The sequence below is a fragment of the Prionailurus viverrinus genome, chromosome D3 (assembly GCF_022837055.1).
Source record: "Prionailurus viverrinus isolate Anna chromosome D3, UM_Priviv_1.0, whole genome shotgun sequence".
Lineage (NCBI taxonomy): Eukaryota > Metazoa > Chordata > Mammalia > Carnivora > Felidae > Prionailurus > Prionailurus viverrinus.
This window is the reverse complement of record NC_062572.1, coordinates 81353997-81373608: the sequence shown is the minus strand read 5'-3', so window position 1 is coordinate 81373608 and position 19612 is coordinate 81353997. Positions and strand designations below refer to the sequence as shown.

General features: G+C 37.2%; 1 protein-coding gene across 9 annotated transcripts in view; it reads left to right on the top strand.

Moving 5' to 3' along the window:
- Positions 1 to 19612, top strand: part of PIGN (phosphatidylinositol glycan anchor biosynthesis class N) — a 106232-nt gene that overhangs the window by 44714 nt on the left and 41906 nt on the right. For 8 of the 9 annotated variants that reach the window (XR_007145799.1, XR_007145800.1, XM_047827656.1 and 5 more), the window contains 6 exons: positions 7604 to 7682; positions 8605 to 8787; positions 14420 to 14559; positions 17405 to 17504; positions 17609 to 17701; positions 18616 to 18707. Coding sequence is in view for 7 of the 9 variants with exons in the window: in XM_047827656.1 (XP_047683612.1) it covers positions 7604 to 7682; positions 8605 to 8787; positions 14420 to 14559; positions 17405 to 17504; positions 17609 to 17701; positions 18616 to 18707 (687 nt within the window). In the remaining 2 variants the exon portion in view is untranslated. The remainder of the gene's footprint in view (positions 1 to 7603; positions 7683 to 8604; positions 8788 to 14419; positions 14560 to 17404; positions 17505 to 17608; positions 17702 to 18615; positions 18708 to 19612) is intronic. The other variant, XM_047827657.1, reaches the window with a different exon arrangement.

Here is a 19612-nt window from a genome sequence, read left to right as displayed (position 1 = left end):
TTTCTGTAATCCAATGAATTTATTCATTTTTATACCATCTGTTTTCTTACAGTCACCTTTATAGATAATGTCAACATCATCCACTTAGAAGCTCTATCAAGTGATTGTTGGCACGTAAACATCATAGTAGATGAAAGATAACAGTTGTCACAGATTTTTTCTACAAAATAGCTCAAGTTCTTGTTACAAATAATTGTTTATTGAAGGCCTGACTTCTTGAATAAATGCCATATTTCCTTTTCCTTCTTAGAAATATATTATTCACTCCTCAATTCTTAAGTTTGAGAAAATTTATCTAGGATATTGACATCAGAAGGTTCATGGTCTTGGAATTTTACTTACGTGATCAACTTCACCAGCATCACTAGATTTTAGTTTAATGATATTCCACCATTCTTCCATTCTCTTATTTAGTCTTGTCTAGCATGAATAATGTAATAATTCCTAGGGTGGTGAAATAGCAAATGTTTCAAGATGTGAGAAAAATACAATTGCTAAGGTCCTTTACCATATCTTGTAAAAGAGTCCAATGGATCCATATGGTATTTGCATATCCTATTTTATCCTGTTCTGTAAAAAAATAAGTAGAGTTTATCTTTTATATCTTAAATACTTCTGAAAAAGAATAAAAGTCCTGTAATATCTATTCTGACAAGTAGAATTCAACAAAGAAACTCAAACCTAAGATTGGGTCCCTCCGATCTAATGCTATGCCAAGGGACGTACAGCAGGTGGAGCTCCATGACTAGGAGAAACATAAGTTTTGACTGTCAATTTACCTTGAGGAGGAGGAAATACACTTTGTATATGAAAACTGTGTACAATAGAGGCCAAAGTAAGGCCCAGAAAAACTTTAAAGGAAAAAAATTACATGAAATGGAAAAAGAACAAGAAAAGTTTCTTAAGGGACATTTTAGAAGAAACGTACCTTGCCAATAGAAGCCAAAATGGCGATTCTCTTTTACTTAAAAATTACTATATAAACTCAGGGCAGTTACACTTTAACAAAACATTTTAATATATTTTTTGCCAAAAACGGCAAAAACTACTTTGTTTCTTTTTAATGTATTTGTTTCTGTTAGGCTGGTATGGATTAAAGTTCCTCACTTAGACCAAATTTAAATACTGTTTTTCATGTGAATCTTTCTACCATGTCACCCATCTGATATACTATAAATACAATTTCCCCCTTCAAGATTGAAATTCCTCTTTTTAAAAAAGTAACTTTTGGGGCGCCTGGGTGGCGCAGTCGTTTAAGCGTCCGACTTCAGCCAGGTCACGATCTCGCAGTCCGTGAGTTCGAGCCCCGCGTCGGGCTCTGGGCTGATGGCTCGGAGCCTGGAGCCTGTTTCCAATTCTGTGTCTCCCTCTCTCTCTGCCCCTCCCCCGTTCATGCTCTGTCTCTCTCTGTCCCAAAAATAAATGAAAACGTTGAAAAAAAAATTAAAAAAAAAAAAGTAACTTTTATATATCACATACATACATGGAAAATTTTTATTTACTCAGTTATGACTTAAAAGATGAAAATAAGATTCTACATCAATGGTCAGTGTAATGGAATGCAGATTATTCTAGAAATGACATCCTTTCTCTGTCTTTACCTTCTTGAAATATTTCTCCTTTAATCTAAATAAATATTCTAAAAAGGAATGGACTAGATATCACTAGGTATTCCTAAAATATCATGCATAAGTACAAGTGAAATATTTTTGTAATAAAAATCTGAGAAGATGTAAAAGATAAAACACTTCAAAGGATAGCATTTTAAGGAGATTTTGTCCTCCAAACATTAGAGATATTGAATAATTAATGATAAAATTCTTGATAATCCTAAAGCATGGTTTACTTGCCTCTACAATATTCATATAACTAAAAAAAGATGAAATAGTAGCTATCATAGCTACTTTTTTCTTTTCTTTCTTTCTTTTTTTTTTATTTAAACATAACCTGCTGGTAATAGATTCTTTTAAAACTTGATGTTTTAAATATAAAAGATTTAGCCAATAAAGAAATTTTTTTTCATACAAGTTACTATTAGAAACAATCTGCTGCCACGATCGTCAAATATTCTACCAAGTTCTCTCTCCCTCCTTCTCTAGCATTCTCATTACATGTGTAAATATTAGGGCCATTCACAGGAGCTTGTATGTTATTTGGGAGTTTTTTAATAGTCTTCTCTTTATTTTTCATTCTTTTTGCTCTTCAAAGTTCAGGCAGGATATTTTCTAGTGACTTGTCTTCTAATACGCCAAATCTCTCTCCTGCTTTGTCCAGTTTGCTGCTTTTGAGTTCTGAGTCTCAGTTACTACATTTTTTTTTCAGTTGTAGAATTTCCATTTCAATTCATTTAAAAAATAGATGCCAGTTCTTTGGTGCAATTTTCTATCTTGCCCTTTATTATTGAGTATAGTAGCCACAGTTAAAGTGCAGCTGATAACACCACCAATAACCATATCATTTGTGAGTGTGCTTCTCCTGTCTTCATTTGGTTCTACTATGGAGTCTGGTGGGTTTTAGATGAATGCTTATCATTGTGAATTAAAAGTTTTGGAAGCTCTGGATTATCTCCTTCTCCAGTGAGGTTTTACCTTATCCTCTAACAGAATGACAGCTGACTCAGGGCCGCATTGCATCTCTTCCCTCTGGTTGTGTCTGCTCTTGGAGTATAGCCTCCAGGGCATCTCAGTGGAAGGCAAGTGTTATCCTTCCTCAGTGGCTCCTGAACACCAAGTTTTGTCTCTTCTGTATCTTGAGACTGACAAAACTTCTGCCCTCCTATTCAGGGCTTTCTTCATAGCTGCTTGTCTGCTGTGTCCCACACAGCTGAAGAGTTCGCTGGGTGTCCAGCTCGCTTCCCTTTTGACTAGCACGTGACCTCTGTTTCTTTACCAGAATTCTCCACATAGAAGTTATTGCTTATAAAAGTTCCTTCTCCCATTCTTCTTAAGACTTCACCTCAGAAACTGTTAAGTTAGCTTAAGTCATTCCAGATAGGTTTTCATTCATGTCTTTTTTTAAAAAAAATCCAGAATGAGGGGCACCTGGGTGGCTCAGTCAGTTAAGCCTCCAACTCTTGGTTTTGGCTCAGGTCATGATCTCACACTTCGTGGCTTGGAGCCCCGCATCGGGCTCCGTGCTGACAGTGCGGAGCCTGCTTGGGATTCTCTCTCTCCCTTTTCTCTCTGCCCCTCCCCTGCTTGAGTGCACGCACACACACACTCTCTCTCTCAAAATAAATAAATAAACTTAAAAAATAAAAATCCAGGATGAAAATTGTATATTATTCTCTTATTTTTCTTCTCTTTTGGATCCTCAAGTCCTGGCTGCATTGGCAGCCACATATTTTAGTTTTTATCTCCGCAGCCTTATAGGATTGTCAAAGGCTGTATTGGATTCTCTACCTCTTGGCAGCAGATATATGCCCATGTTCTCAACCTTTGCCAAAAATAAGAATGGCAGATGCCCTAAGAGTTAATGTTTGTAGAATGCTGGACTACTTCTCTGGTTTGCTTCTCTCTAGGATCTTAATAACTCTTAGTCTTGATGGTCTCAGTGACTCTCGAGCACCGTCAAAGTGATTTTTATTTTATTCTATTAGGCTTTCTAGTTGTTCCTGGTGGGAGCATTGGTATGTCCAAGATTCTCCATCATAGCCAGAAACTGTGGTTAAATTTTAATGTTTTAATTGTTTTTTTTTTAAAACCTGGTTGATAAAATGTGAATGAAAAAGTAATGCATATACACAATAGAAATTATACAAGCAATAATATGTTACCTCTTCTGAGTTCTAGTTTTATAGTCTTTTTCCTTGGAGACAAAGTGGCAGTTTCTTATGCATCTTTCCATACATGTCCTATGTACATATGTATCCCTCTTCAAACATGCTGAAAAGAATGAAGAATATAACAAAAATCCTTGTACCCACAACCAGATTTAAGAAATGTCAACATCTTACCATATTTCTTTAGATCTTCTCTTTTTCTTAAGAAATAAAATGGTGTATGGAGCGCCTGGGTGGCTCAGTTGGTTAATTCTGCTCACGTCATGATCTCACAGTTCATGGGTTAGAGCCCTGCATCCGGCCCTGCTGACTGACAACTCAGAGCCTGGAGCCTGCTTCATATTCTGTGTCTCCCTCTGTTTCTACCCCTACCCTGCTCGTGCTCTCTTTCTCTCTTTTTCAAAAATAAATAAATGTTAAAAAAAATGTTTTTTTTAATAAATAAATAAAATGGTGTAAGGGGAGCCTGAGTGGCTTAGTCAGTTGAGCACCCAAATCTTGATCTTGGCTCAGGTCATAATCTCGGTTTATAAGACTGAGTCCCCCTGACAGCATGGAGCCTGCTTGGAATTCTCTCTCTCTGCCCCTCCCACCCTCAAAATAAATAAGTAAACTTAAAAAAAAAAATAAAATGGTGTCATGTAATTGAATCCCTATTTTTTTACTTTTAGAAATTTTTTAATTATTTGGGGCACCTGGGTGGCTTAGTCAGTTGAGCATCCAACTTCAGCTCAGGTCATGATCTCACAGTTCGTGAGTTCAAGCCCCACATCAGGCTCTGTGCAGACAGCTCAGAACCTAGAGCCTGCTTTGGATTCTGTGTCTCCCTCTCTCTCTGCCTCTCCCCTGCTTGCATACTCTCTCTCTCTCTCTCTCTCTCTCTCTCTCTTGAAAATAAATAAACATTAAAAAAATTAAAAATAATAGGTGACACTAAGAATGATTTTGTACCTTTCTCAACTTACAGAAAGCTAAAAAATTTTGATTGGGGACAAGTTTGTAAGAGTCTTTAATGTCCTAATGCTACAGTGAGATTTGTATGGAACATTTTGATGAACTCCAGACATACCATAAACCTTTGGTGTGTCCCAGGGCACCTGGGTGGCTCAGTCAGTTGAGTGTCCAACTTTGGCTCAGGTCATGATCTCACTGTACATGAGTTTGAGCCCCACAGTGGGCTCACTGCTGTCAGCCTGTCAGTACACAGCCTGCTTCAGATCCTCTGTCCCCTCTCTCTGCTCCTCCCCTGCTTGTGCTCTCCCCCAAAATAAATCAATATTAAAAAAAAACACCTTTGGTATACCCCAAGACTTATAAATATTAATTTTAGGAAAAGCATAAATTAGCCTGATGCTGTTTTTTTTTTTTACCTAAGTGCTCCATATATAAAATTTCATATATAATGTAATGAAATGTAACATAATATAACATAAATACTTTTCTTTAAAAATATTTCTTCCTTCATTCTTAAGAGTTTGCTTGAGAACATGTATTAAATTAGCCTAAGAAATTTAGCTCCAGACAAGCCTGCTTTTCATCTTTTAAGTTAGTTTAGCAAATAATTAGGTGCTTTTAAAATGGCAATGTATATTATTCTCTTATTTTTTCCCCTTAAAAAAAAATTTTTTTTTAATGTTTATTTTTGAGAGAGAGGGAGGGAGCATTAGCAGGGGAGGGGCACAGAAAAGGGGAGATAGAGAATCTGAAGCAGGCTCTGTGTTATCAGGGCAAAGCCTGCTGTGGGGCTCAAACTCACAAACAATGAGATCATGACCTGAGCTGAAGTCAGATGCTCAACCAACTGAGCCACCCATGTGCCCCTTTCCCCTGTTTTTAGATTTGTAATATTTTGATAGCATTTTAATCAATTAAGATTTATTGATTCATTTTATGTGCTTAGTACTTTGCTAAGTATTATTATAGTATTATGGGTTTTAATAGAAATAATTAATGGTCTACATGGAAATTAAAATTTAATTGATGAGAAATAAATTGATAGTAGACCACACTAAAATGCCAATGGTGTGAGGCGGGTTTGGGAGAGGGCCATAAAGGGTGATAAAGATTTGATTTTGGAAAGCAGAGAGGGAAGGATCTTTATGAACAAAAACTCAGATGTGAATAGGTGACGAATGAAGTGCGTAACCATTGTATAGCTGAGGATGTACATTTGGGGTAATGGGAAATTAAGTAGAATGGAAAGAGATGGTCATCAATAGTCCAGGAAGTTTAGAATTGATAAAGTAGACAATAAGATGCCCATATCGATTTCAAGTTAAGTTAGAAGCTGGAATTCCTGTTTTAGGAAGCCGAGGGGATCAAAGCAAGGAAGAGAGACTGATTAGAAGAATTTTATAGAAATTTGGAAAATTCGACTCGGATACAGCCTTCAGAGAATTCTGGTGCTCTTTGGCCCAGTGATTCCAGTCCTAAGACTTCTAGGAAAACATTCCAAAATGTGTGGTATCTGAAGGACAAAGAATGGGACGATGACAACATTTTGAAGTAACTTGTGTTTCTTTCATGTGTTCCCACTTCCTGGCTGGTATCTTTTTCCTCCAAATCCCAGTGAGTCCTGAGGTGGAGACTTTTCTTGCAGTCTGAAATAGTGATTGGGTTCCTCTGAGTTGAAAGATCTGGGGATCCTTGGAGTTGCGCAGTTCTTAATCAGGTGTGCTTATAGGACTCAGAGAGATGAGTTTCTGGGGTTCGTGAATTTTCGGAAATTGTATGTAATATTATATGCATTTTCTAGAGAGTATCAGATTCAGAAAGAAGCCTATGACCCCCACCCAATTAATAACATTACATAAAAGATTTACTTCCTGCAGGTCTCCCATCTTATCTCTTTAGAGATTTCTGGAATCAAGTAGAAGAAAGATAAGTGATTATATTATGTTGAATCATTGAAATCGTCAATATTTAATTTAGTAGCTTTTTACATACAAAAATATCAATTTCAAATGATCTAACCCTAATAAAGCCTTAAAAAACGTCTTTATACTTTTTAAGTTTGGAGGTATTCACTTTATAAGTTTTAATTAAGCAGTATACATTCAATTTTGTGTTTAAATATACTTATTTCAATCAGGTTATTGAGTTCTGGTTATATTTCTTCAGTTTTTACATTCCATAAACTTAATGCCGTTAGATATATTTCCTGGTTATGCACTATTAGGAGTATTTCTCTTGTGTATATAAGGCTTCTACTGTGGTAAAATGACAGGAAAATGACAGACAGAGAAATAAAAGATAAGGGAACCACAAGTATATTGTGTAGTGTAAGAATGGTAAAGAGGTTCAAATTGTTCATTAACTTTGTTGGTTTTGATTGCCTGCAGTTTTTGATCATGACAATTCTAAGTCCCTGTCTAGCTCAGGGGTACAAAGAGCCATCCATAGCGGATTGGCCTTGTCTGTTGTGTCTGTCTGTGTATGACGAACACCCGAAGTTCTGGGTACTGAAGCTCACGCCACTGATTTACTGCTCCATCAATTGTGTTGTTTTAGTCAGAATTTCTTTATTAGCCAGAGTACTTCATTTCTTCAAAATGATGGATCATATGACTTCATAAGTATAGTTTGGAGTTGAAACTTTGAGTCAAGAAAACCAAATTTAGAAGTTATTTCTTGGGAGGGTTCAGATGACTAGCAATAATACAACTTAGCTTTAGGTTTCTTCCTTTTTTTTTTTTTTTTGATTTCAGTTTTTATTTTCTCAGCTTTTACCATCCTTTCATTTTCAATTAAGAAAGAAAAACAAGAAAGAAAACTTGTCATTGAAACGAGGAGACATTTTAAATCTAACCTTTTCTTTTGTAGGTTGCTTCCTGAATCTAAACAGCTAAACCTTGTAAGAAAAGCAAGATATTACATAAAACAGAGAAAGTATGATGAAGCAGTAAGTATGTGGGCCTGGGGTATAGAAATAGCTGGTCACCGTTTGGAGTATGGGGAGGGGCGAGATATGCAATGGAGAGCAAAGTGGGCAGGCCAAGGAGCTTTCCTGAACACTTAAGTAAGGATTCGATTTTCTCAGTAGCTGCTTTAGCCACGGGCAAACTTCTGTTATTTCAGATATTGTCAGGGTAGACTTTTTAAGGTCAGCGTTGGAAGTGAACAGTTGCCATTTTCTATAATGAGAAAGTATATTCGAAATTTCCATAACCATACTTAAATGCATAACATTTTAGAACATGGCATATTTGTACATTTGGACTTATCTACACACTATCAGGAGCCTACTGTTTATACTGCCGCTTTGAAGCTTCTCAAGAACTACCCTGCTATGTTTTTCATTAATTTTCTTTTTCTTAAATGGTCATAATTTCAAAGAAGGAAAGAATTCTGTTTTCAGTCTCTCAAATTGCCTAAGTAATACCATGCATTTCTAATGTTTGTTTATGGTTTTAAAACAGTGAGCTATTGTTTTCCTGTTTTAATGATGCTTTATAACTGACTTGGGTAATCTGACATGAGAAAATGAAAAATGATAGAAATGTAAGTATCTTTGCTATATGGGACCAATATTCGAGAGCCTTCGTTACTTTCCTTCATGTGTCATCTGTAGGTATTTCCACAGAATGAATCATGTTAAATCACTATACGTATCATAATTTACATCTTAAATGCCCTTTCTTATCAAGATTCAAAATTCATTCTATCCAGGAATTGTTCTTATACTTTGCAAGAAGCTCCTCGAATAATTAAAATCTGTTCTTGATCCATCATCTACAGTTATGCACTCTAATTTTAATATATTTCCTTCCTTTAAAACTTCTTATTCTTCCCATGTGGCAAGTTATGTCTTCCTTTCTCCATAGGTCTCCCTTTGCGAGGAGCTGATTCATCTTGCATTGAAAGGATTGTCCTATTATCACACTTACGACAGATTCTTCTTGGCCATCAATGTTGTTCTTGGTTTTTTGGGATGGACATCTTACGCTTCTTTGTTGATCATCAAGTCTCATTTTAACCTTACTAGAGGTGTTAATAAAGAAGTTAAGGTATGTTCAGAACATATAATGAAGTTCAGATAATGGTGTTAAATCACTAGGGCTGGAGAAAGAAATTGAATCAAATCAACTGTAATGAGTTCATACAATGTGCAAGGTGTACTAAGCTAACTCTTACTTTCATTTGCTTTTGTCATATTGGGTCTCTTTTTTTCAGTTATCTTTATTTCTTTGGTTGGGAAAAAGGTATATTAATAATAATGGCCCCATAACTTAAGAGGGCTATAAAGATAGCTGCATAATTTAAATTTTCCTATGGCATTAGCTGTTGATTATCTGTTCCTTGTAATAATTATTTAGCTTGTTGTAAGCATCCCATATCTTTCTACTACAGGTGGTCAGAAAACTACTTCAAAGCAGTATATTTAGCTTTATCTGATATTAAAAGTTTGGTAGCTAGAAAGTGACAAAATCATTTACTCAAAATGTCCCTTTTTAAATAATGTATGTGCTTTTCTGGAACTATTCTTACCTTCTTACAACTTTCTGAAATTTCTAATGCAAATTTTCAGAACTTTCTATTTATCTTCATTTTAAGAATCAGTCTCTAGTTTACTGTACTTTCAATGCAAAAAAAAAAAAACCCTCAAAAATTTTTAATAATACTTCATATAACTGAGTAAGTAATAACCGTACATATATGGTTTTACTACATTAAAACACTTTACTCTTTTAACATATATTGCTAATTATCATTTTTTGGGGAGAATATGCCACTTGCATTTTCTTTATTCTCTCTAATAATTATTACCATGTCCAAGTCCTCTAAAAGGCAATATAATCAGGATGGTATATTTAATAATTGCAGACGTTCCCAGTGGTAACTTTTTCTAATTTTATATTTTATTTTTCTGTAATGGAAGGAAGAACAGTAGTGTTTATTCCAATTTTTTATAGTGCTTTAATGCATCTTAAATAATTCCCCCCAAGTAATTTTCATTATTTGAATGTGCTTAAAATTGGCTAGAATGGGGATAATTTTTGACAAGATAGCAAGAGAGACAGAACCAACCATGTTTTAGTAGTGGCATTCTGCTGGCTACTTGGAGTTTATTTTGTCATTTTAAACTCATAACAGTGCTAAAAGCATTATAATTTCTTTTTACAAAAGAGGAAACCAAAGCTGTTTAAGTATTTTGCAAAAGGCCACTCTGAGCTAGGCTGTGGAGGAATTGAGATTTGAATCCAGAACAGACTTGTGCCAAACATTATCTTTCCACGTCTATCTTGCTGTTTTGGCTGTTGAGAAAAGATATGAAGTCTTTAGCTTGATGAGTCAACACAATTTCATAGCCGATAATTCTCCTTTATCCATTAACCTGATAATGCAGTGAATGTTTAATTGGATGTACAATATAATGCTAACTACTGCATAGGTTATACAGAGAAATAGAAAATCCAGGTTCTGCCCTCCAGGAGCTTAGAATTAGAGTAAAGTAGGTAAGAGATGTACACACATAACCACCTTATCAGACGTAGGTTGCTATACTACACTACATTGCAAAAGACAGCTTTGACCTTTGACAACTTTAATATATATTAAGTGTTTGTGATATATATTAAATAGAGGAGAGCTCACTTTAGCGAGAACGATGACAACAGGAAAGAGTAAGTCTTGATAGAAAATTAACTACTACAGGGAGAGGATGAGAATAAAGCAAACTGAATGATCTAAACAGAGGCAGAGTTGGGAAAATGTTTATTATGCTGGTATAATAAGTAATATTTATTGAGCTCCACTATCCCAGGACTATGTTGGGTGCTTTGCATGTGTTATTCAATTAAGCTTAACACAACCTTAAATCTGGCAGTTAGGAGTCTCGTGATATGAAGAGGGGAATTTAGGCTCAGAGAGCTACACGGTGTCTTCAAAGACACACTATTACAAAATGACAGAACTAATATTTGCCGATACTTAAATTCATGCTCTTTCTACACCATGCTGCTTTTGGAATAAAAAGTTCAACTTGGGGAGAATGTGGAAGGATTGTTCAAGGGATGAAGAAGAGATTATACCAACAGTGTAGGTTAGGTTGAAGTAATCAAAGACCTCAAATGCTAGACTATAGATTTTAAATTGGATTTTGTGAGGAGTTGGTGTATCACTTAGAGTTAAACCAGAGAAACAGAACCAGTGGGATCTATGTATTAGTAGATTTAGTGTAAGGAAATGGCTTGTGATTGTGGGAGCTAGCTAGGAAAGTTCTAAAGCCACAGGTCAGGCCGTGAAGAGGGGCAGACAGGAGCCTGCAGGCAAGACCCGAAGCCACGCTTGGTAGCTATGCTTCCGTTCTATAGGGAAGCCTGCTGTTGTGCTCTTCAAGCTTTTCAACTGATTGAATCAGGCCCACCCCAGTTACCTTGGATAATCTCCCTTAAAGTCAGCTGATTGTAGACTTTAATCACATCCACAAGATGCTTTCACAGCAACACCTACATCTGTGTTTGAGGATAATGGGCACTATATAGCCTAGCCACGTTTTGACACACAAACCTGACCATTGTGTCAGTTTTGACCATTACAAACTGACCGTTACAGGTGAGGTTGTGAAATTTTTTTTGAACCCTCTGGTTCTGTTTGCAAAACCATTCTGATTCATCTTCAGTGAGAGATTATAACCTAGTGAAGTGACACAACCTGAACGGTTCTGAAGGAAAACTAAAATGCCAGTGGTCAATAGTCTTAACTGGAGGGAGGCATGGAGAGCAGTTAGGAGGTAAGATGACCCCAGCCGTGTACTTTTTAGAACGCGACGCTTGTGGGTGGGGTATAGGGAGGCTTCGTCGGGGAGGCTGTTGCCAAAGTGAAGTCTTAAAGGGTGAATAGGATAGCTCCGTAGAAAAAAGGAAGATGACGCACAGAGAGAGCAGCAGGCCCCAGAAGAGGAGAGAGGCAGCATGGCTTTTGGAAGAGTGCAAGTCAGTGGTATGGCTGGGATAGAGAAGGCCTTTGGGGAGGGAGCCGTGGGCTTGAAACAAACACTATCCTCATTGCCAGATGAGGAAACAGAGCTTTAGACAAGCTAAATGGGTTAGTCAAATTGGCGAGCAAATGGAAGAAAGCCTTGGAATTAAATTTATGCCTGACTCCGAAATTTATGTCACTTCTTCGTGATGGTGTCACTCAAGTTATAAAGGCATTTCTGATTCATCACCATTATAGGCAGTGAGTATTTTCTTTAAATATAATTTGCTACAGCTCCTCATAATTGTATTCTGTATGTAACTTGTACATACTCTTCTCCTTTGCTTTGGCCAGTTCAGATGTTACTTGCTTTAGAACGAAATACCCTTATTTTGCCACATGTTGACCTTTATTTTCGTATTACCTAATAAAATCCCCAAATATTAACCCCTTGAACCAAGTCTCGTGAGTCCATACCAACCCATGTGGTTTGAACTCCCTGGAGGCCGGCACCTAGTACAGAGCAGACCCAGAGTGTGCAGCTTAGTAAGTGCTCATTGGAGGGAAGAGTCATCATAGTGCGCCAGCATGGTTTGTTATCATTAATTGTGTTTTGAGGAGCTAAGGAAGGTGGGGAGTCAATTCATGAGGAAGTAGAAAACGTACCCCCACTCTTACTATTTAAAAGCCTTTGGGGCACCTGGGTGGCTCAGTTGGTTAAGTGTCCGACTCTTGATTTCAGCTCGGGTCACGATCTCACAATTGGTGGGACTGAGCCCCATGTTGGGCTCCGTGCTAAAAGCGTGGAGTCTGGTTGGGATTCTCTCCCTCTCTTTCTGCTTCTTCCATCTCATGCACTGGCACGCTGTCTATCTCTCTCTCTCTCTCTCTCAAAATAAAGAAATAAGCTTTAAAAAAAAAAAAACGCCTTTCAATCTCTACTTCAGTTGAACTGAATTCTTTATGATTTCGTTTCCTATGAGTGAATATCATTGATAATGTATATTTTAGATATCAAAGGATTAGATTATTATACCATATTATACTGACTCTAGAAAATCCCTCAAAAATGTTTTTTTAGGTACTCATTTCTTTTTGTTTTTTTTTAAGTTTATTTATTTATTTTGAGAGAGAGAGAGAGAGCATGAGTGGGGAAGGGGCAGAGAGAGAGGGAGAGAGAGAGAATCCCAAGCAGGCTCTGCACTGCCAGCACAGAGCCCATCGCAGGGCTTGAACCCATGCAACTGTGAGATCATGACCTGAGCTGAAAGCAAGAGTTGGATGCTTAAGCGACTGAGCCGCCCAGGCGCCCCATAATGTACTCTTTTAAACTTCTTTTGTTATTATTTTCCTATTCTCAATATGCTATGAAACCAGTGTCATCTCTTAAATGATGAATGCATGCCTCAGCCACCTTCAGCTTTAGAGACTCCATCTCCACATCTGTTTGAGATTTGCCCCTTGCTATGGGTCCCCCATGCTGTGTCACACATCTCCATTTCCAGTTCCATTCACCTTCAGATTTCTACAGCACCTGCTGGGACTAGTGCAGAGAAGTAGGGAGGAGAGAATAAAAACGAAGGTAATAGCAGCAGCCATTACGTATTAAGCTGTTATAATATTCCGGGCATTTTGTTAAGCTCTACATAATCTCATTTAAGCATTACCAACCTTGACAAATAGGTATGGAATTATTACTCCCATTTTATAAATGGGATGAAATTGAGTCTCGGGATAGTTTTGGACTTTGACTGAACCAGAATTTGAATTCTGATCTGTGTAGTTCTACACTCTTAATCACATTGCTGTGTCTCACCTTCCTTTTTCCAACTGTCCTAATTTATCCTTGTTTTTTACTTCCTTTCTGGTGACATTTTGTGCCAGTAAGGAGGAATTATAAAGAGGAAAATAACCCTCTTGTCTCTCTCCCCCACAAGGCTTCTACTACAATGAGTAATTCTTAATTCTCACCTTATTTAGCTTTGGCTGGCAAAGCAAGGGGAAAACAGACAAAACAAAGGACAGAGAAAAGAGAATGCCATATTACCCTCCATTCCTGTGTTTTTCCTCTGTGGTTGTTCTTAGCATCACAGCTTTCCATAGGTGCGCTTGTTTCCAATCGTCGGGATGTCTATCCCTGAAGCTTGCTTCATTACTCCTGGCCCAGAGCACCCACGGGCATGCACAGCCCATGGAGGCCATCACTCGTGACTCACATTGGGGAACTCCTTTCTTGTTTGGCAGGTGGTTGGGAAGAGAAGATTCGACTGAATGAACACACTGTGGTTGGGCAGTGGAGAGAGAAACGTGGGCAGCGTGTCAAGTTGGAGTTTGAATAGATAGAAGCATTGTTCCAAATGAAGATTAAGTCCCGCAGTTTATTGTGGATTAAATGAGCTTTTGTGAGCTGGTGAGGGAGCTCGATCAACATTTATAAGATTGTTACTAAGGAGAAATATGTTCAGAGTTCCAAACAAGTTACTCGCAGACAAACTTGAGGAACATAGTCACTTTTAAATGGAGAATTGCCTAATAGCAACAATTTCAGAATAGCCAGCTTTTTCTTCCTGTAATAATGCTTCTCCAATGACAGGTTTTTTTTAAATGCAGTTCTTCAATTAATCATGTAATAGATGTCTTCACTTTGTAAAATCTCTTTTAAAAACCTGTCAATCAGCATGAATTTAGAAGTGTTTCAATGTTCTGTTTGATTTTCAGAAACCAAGCCACCTCCTGTCATGTAGTTGTATAGCTATTGGTGTTTTTGTAGCATTTTTCCTGCTGCTTCAAGGCTGTCCCTGGACTTATTACATATATTGTTTGTTGCCAGTGCCAATATGGTATGCGGTTCTAAGAGAGTAAGTAACACTCCCATGCTGTCTTATTTTGCACTTCGCTGACAGTGAAATCTATGTTTAAAGTGCATTAGATTTCTGTAGCATAAATCATCAGAGATAGTTATAATGCCCTCCAATTTCCGAGCCCTCTCACTTCATTGATAGCGAAGGAAAGTGGCATACAAACGTCTTTTTTTGTTTTACCTTTCCCTTACTGCCGTGAGGTTGTATTGACCTCGTTCCCTTCTTTGTGTACCTTTTCTAAGAAACATCTGGACTAAACATAGAGTAATTAATATTGACAGTACTATGCCAGGAGGAACTTATATCTTGAATTTGTCTTATCATCTCAGATTCCAGTGTATCTTCGGGTTTCACAAGGAAATTTACATGTTTTCTTTCCACACATTTTTTTTGCCCTTCCTTTCCTAGCTATCATGTAAACCTAGATAAACGGAGTTGGTAATTAAATCCACACTAGTAATGTGAACATACAGAATGGTGGATATTGTTCACGGGTGCCACAGGTCCTCCTTGAAGTGCCTCCTCACAGGCTGGAAGTAAAATGCGTTCTTACTGCTGTAGAAAACATCAGAGGCAGAGCTCCCAGGCGAGCTTCAAGCACTTAAATATAAAACCACTCAAACATTGGGCTGGTTCACATTCATAGACAGCGAGGGACACGTTGCCCATCTTGTTCTATATTTGCTCCAGTAATCTAGAATTTGAACTTAAGTCTTGGGCGTCCAAGCATCCCCTGAGCAAAACCAGACCCGGAAAGCAGACCAGGGAATGAGAGCTCAGAATTAAGGGTATATTCAGGGTTGGCCAGTATGTTTGTCATGACACGATAAGTATTTTTATTCTAATTTTTTTTAACTCCGGATTTGACCACATCTTTCATCCTTAAGTATAAAAACATTGAAATACTAAAAGTACTGGGGCACCTGGGTGGCGCAGTCGGTGAAGCGTCCGACTTCAGCCAGGTCACGATCTCGCGGTCCGTGAGTTCGAGCCCCGCGTCGGGCTCTGGGCTGATGGCTCAGAGCCTGGAGCCTGTTTCCGATTCTGTGTCTCCCTCTCTCTCTGCCCCTCCCCCGTTCATGCTCTGTCTCTCTCTGTCCCCAAAATAAATAAACGTTGAAAAAAAAAATTTTTTTTAAAGTACCAAAATTTAAAATTAAAATACAACATTTAGAAGGATAAGGCAAAAAGACACTATCAGAAGGCCATAGTGTTGCTTCTCCATTTGAAAGGAATAGGATTGCTGGATAGACATACTTAAATCAGATTTTTTCTAATGTCATTCACTCTGGTTTAAAAGTTTTTAGAATGGGAAGTTTTATCCCTGCAGAAACTTCTATTCTACTACAGAGTCCTCCTGAATTCTCAAATGTCCTAATTATGAAGGTGACTTATCTATTTAAACTTTAAGAGGAAATGTGATTTTGAATGTATGTTGTGTTCTATCTTTATCTTTTTGAAAATACATAGAAAATAAAACATAAAAATTCACCTTTCTTCTAAAATCTTGTTGTAAAATCTTCTAAATGATTTTACAAAGTCATCTCTTATTTTTCTGTGCTTATTCAGTTGTTGAGAACAAAAGAAGCATTCTCCTCTTGACTGGCGTTAACATTTCTTTTCTACATGGCACCTTAGTAGTTTTGATAATATTATGTAGCCATTGTTTTCAAGCAGAAAAAGATCATAAACCAAATGATACTGAGCTTTTATAATTACCTACTTAATCACTACAAATGCTAAAAAAATTTTTTTTCTAGTGATGAAATGCAGAAAGTACTCAAGTATGTAATACATGTTTAATGGTTATGGGTTCACATTTAATTACAATGAGTGTACAATTAGTGACATTTTAAATTGGGTTTGGAAAAGGTTATTTAGCTCAGTGAAAAAGTGCAATTAAAATTTTCTCTACTGGAGCACCTGGGTGGCCGAATCAGTTAAGCCTCTGACTTCAGCTCAGGTCATGATCTTACAGTTCTTGGGTTCGAGCCCTGTGTTGGGTATCTGTGCCGACAGCTTAGGGCCTGGAGGCTGCTTCAGATTCTGTGTCTCCCTCTCTCTCTCCCCCTCCCCCACTCGTGCTCTGTCTCTCTCTCTCTCTCTCTCTCTCTCTCAAAAATAGATAAACATTAAAAATTTTTCTTCTTGGGGCTCCTGGGTGGCTCAGTCAGTTAAGTGTCAGACTTCAGCTCAGGTCATGATCTCATGGTTCATGGGTTTGGGCTCCACATTGGGCTCTGTGCTGACAGCTCAGAGCCTGGATCCTGCTTCAGATTCTGTGTCTCCCTCTCTCTCTGCCCCTCCCCCACTTGGACTCTGTCTCTCTCAAAAATAAATAAACATTAAAAAAATAAAAAATAAATATTTTTCGCTACCTAGATTAGGAAAACATATGTTTATTTTATCAAGACAGTTGAGATTTCAATATAAAATTAACTTTGGTGGATTTAAATCTTTTCCCAGTTTTAATCCATTTTGAGTTCATCGTATTTTATTTCTGATAATGTATCCGTAATTGCATGTACTCACGTTTAAGCTAAAATCAAAGATTTATCATTAATGTTTATGTTTTAAAAACAGATTTTTGTGATCATTATCAAATTAATTCAGAAATTATACTTTTTCTGAAATACTTCTAGGTTTCAAAAAAAGAGATTTAGTTAAGTGAAGCCGTTGAAAGAAATCTGTTAGAGATTATATTAGTTTTTGAATAGCCTATGAATTGAAAATTCCCTGATGTCTAGGTTTACGCAGTTTTTATTTTTTATCATATATGACCTCATTTTTTTGCTCAATATATAGTATAAATAATATTTTTATAAATGATCTTGTTAAACAGGTTTCAAGTTATTCAAGACTTTGTCACATTACTGTTGACCGTTCCTCCAAGTTATTTTGTTGGATACCTGTTAGTCTTTATCCTGGGAATTGAAATATTAGTGAGTAATTTACCACGTTACAGCATTTTCAGATCTCTTTCATACATATGTAACTCCTTTTAAATGACCTCATTTTTCATTTCTTCTTTGGAATGCATTACTAGGTTCTCAGTTTTTTCTACCGCTACATGCTTACAGCTGGACTTCTAGCATTTGCAGGTTGGCCATTTATCACCCAGCTATGGACTCGAGCAAAGGTATAAGTACTTGTTTTGACATTAGACGGATTAGTAGCTACTTTGTTTTGATATGTGTTTAACTCAGGGAATTGTTCATTTTTAAAGAAAAGAGTAGAATGTGTCCTTACATAAAGAGCCTGGTCCTTTTGACAGGAGGACTGCGGTTGCCTCTAATGTTTCAGTGATTCACATAGACTTTCACATCAAAGTGAATTGGTCGTGTGGTGATTGAAACACTCTAGATGCAGAACTGGTACCAAATATCTAAATGATGGTATCGTCCAGAGCAATGCAATGGCTTCAGAGGCAGTGCTCTGAACTCAAGTCAAAGGAGTCACCTTTCGCCTAGCCCTGAGAATAGCCTCATGTTTCCACTTTGATATTTTTTGAGGGAGGTAGCAGGAGGATAGAAATAATCTTCTTTCCACCCTATGAGAGAACTTATAGGATTCTCCATCGAATGGCGTTATTAATAGTTTTTTGTCTTGATCTAATTACAAACATACTTTTACTTCTTTCCCCCCTGAGCTCAATCCCTTGATTATGGTTGCAGGCCAGCTTTCTTATAGATATTATCAGTGTATGGTATAACATAAATTGATGGAAGTACTTGCTAGGAAATATGACCCACGTTTCAATCCTGGCTGTTTCATTTACTAGTCATAGACCTGGTACATGTACTTTCACATCTCTGATCTCAGTTTCCTCATCTGAAATATTGTGAGTAATATACCCTACCTCTTGAGGTTATTGTGAGACTTTATTTAATGCAGTACCTACTATTAACAGATCTCTCACCAGTAGTAACTGTATTATTTTTTAAACAGCTATAAGGCTTCTCATCTAATCTTTACAGGAGTGCAGTCTATGAAACACTAAAGACTATTTTCTTTACCATATTTGTCTAAAGATAACTTTTTTATTTATTTTAGAGCCTCTCACTGAGTTGGATTTTCTTCTCTTTGCTCCTGGCAGTGTTCCCACTGATGCCCGTTGTAGGACGAAAGCCAGATATCTTTCTAGTGTATGAACAATATTTTCTTTTCTTTTCAATATAATTGTTTTTCTCAAGCACTATGAAATATGAGCCTAATCTTGGTCATGAGTTTCAAAACAAACTAGTGAATAAACCAGAACTTAAAATACTAATATCAGACCATTGGTGATAATTTTGGCTCAGACTCTGAGAAGCATTAAAGCTCCCTGGAGATACTTCTGGGCCTTCAAAAAAGCGAAATTGGGCCAAACAGTGATAATTTAAAATTCCAAAAAAAAGAAGTCTAGAGGCTTTTGTATATTAAGGAATCAGTAAAAGGTTTCATATGAAAAATGTTCGGTTGCCAAAAATGTAAAGATCGAAAAGCCACTGATAGACTAACCTCTGTCTTTGCCTTTGAGCATGTCTAAGCTTTAAATGTCTTAGAAAAATGAAAGTCTCTCCTAATCTGCATGTAATGATCTCTAGGGGAGGGAGCTCTGTACTTTGATGGCTTTACCATGTTTAGTCACTTCAACTGGCTGTGTGTGTGTGTGTGTGTGTGTGTGTGTGTGTGTGTGTGAGTGTGCTCTCACATACGCATGTCTGTGCTCGGCAGGCTAAATGATCTTTGCTTCATGTAAGAGTCCCTCTCATTTTCTAATCATATAATCATCTCTGTTACTTTTTTTTAATGTTTATTTTTGAGAGAGAGAGAAAGAGAGAGCAGGGGAGGGGCAGAGAGAGATGGAGACACAAATCCAAAGCAGGCTTCAGGCTCTGAGCTGCCAGCACAGAGCCTGACACAGAGCTGGAACTCACGAACTGCAGGATCATGATCTGAGCTGAAGTCAGATGCTCAACCGACTGAGCCACCCAGGCGCCCATCTGTTACTTTCTTTTGAACTCTGTATAAACAATTCTTTTTAGCGTCTTAACATGATCTTTAATAG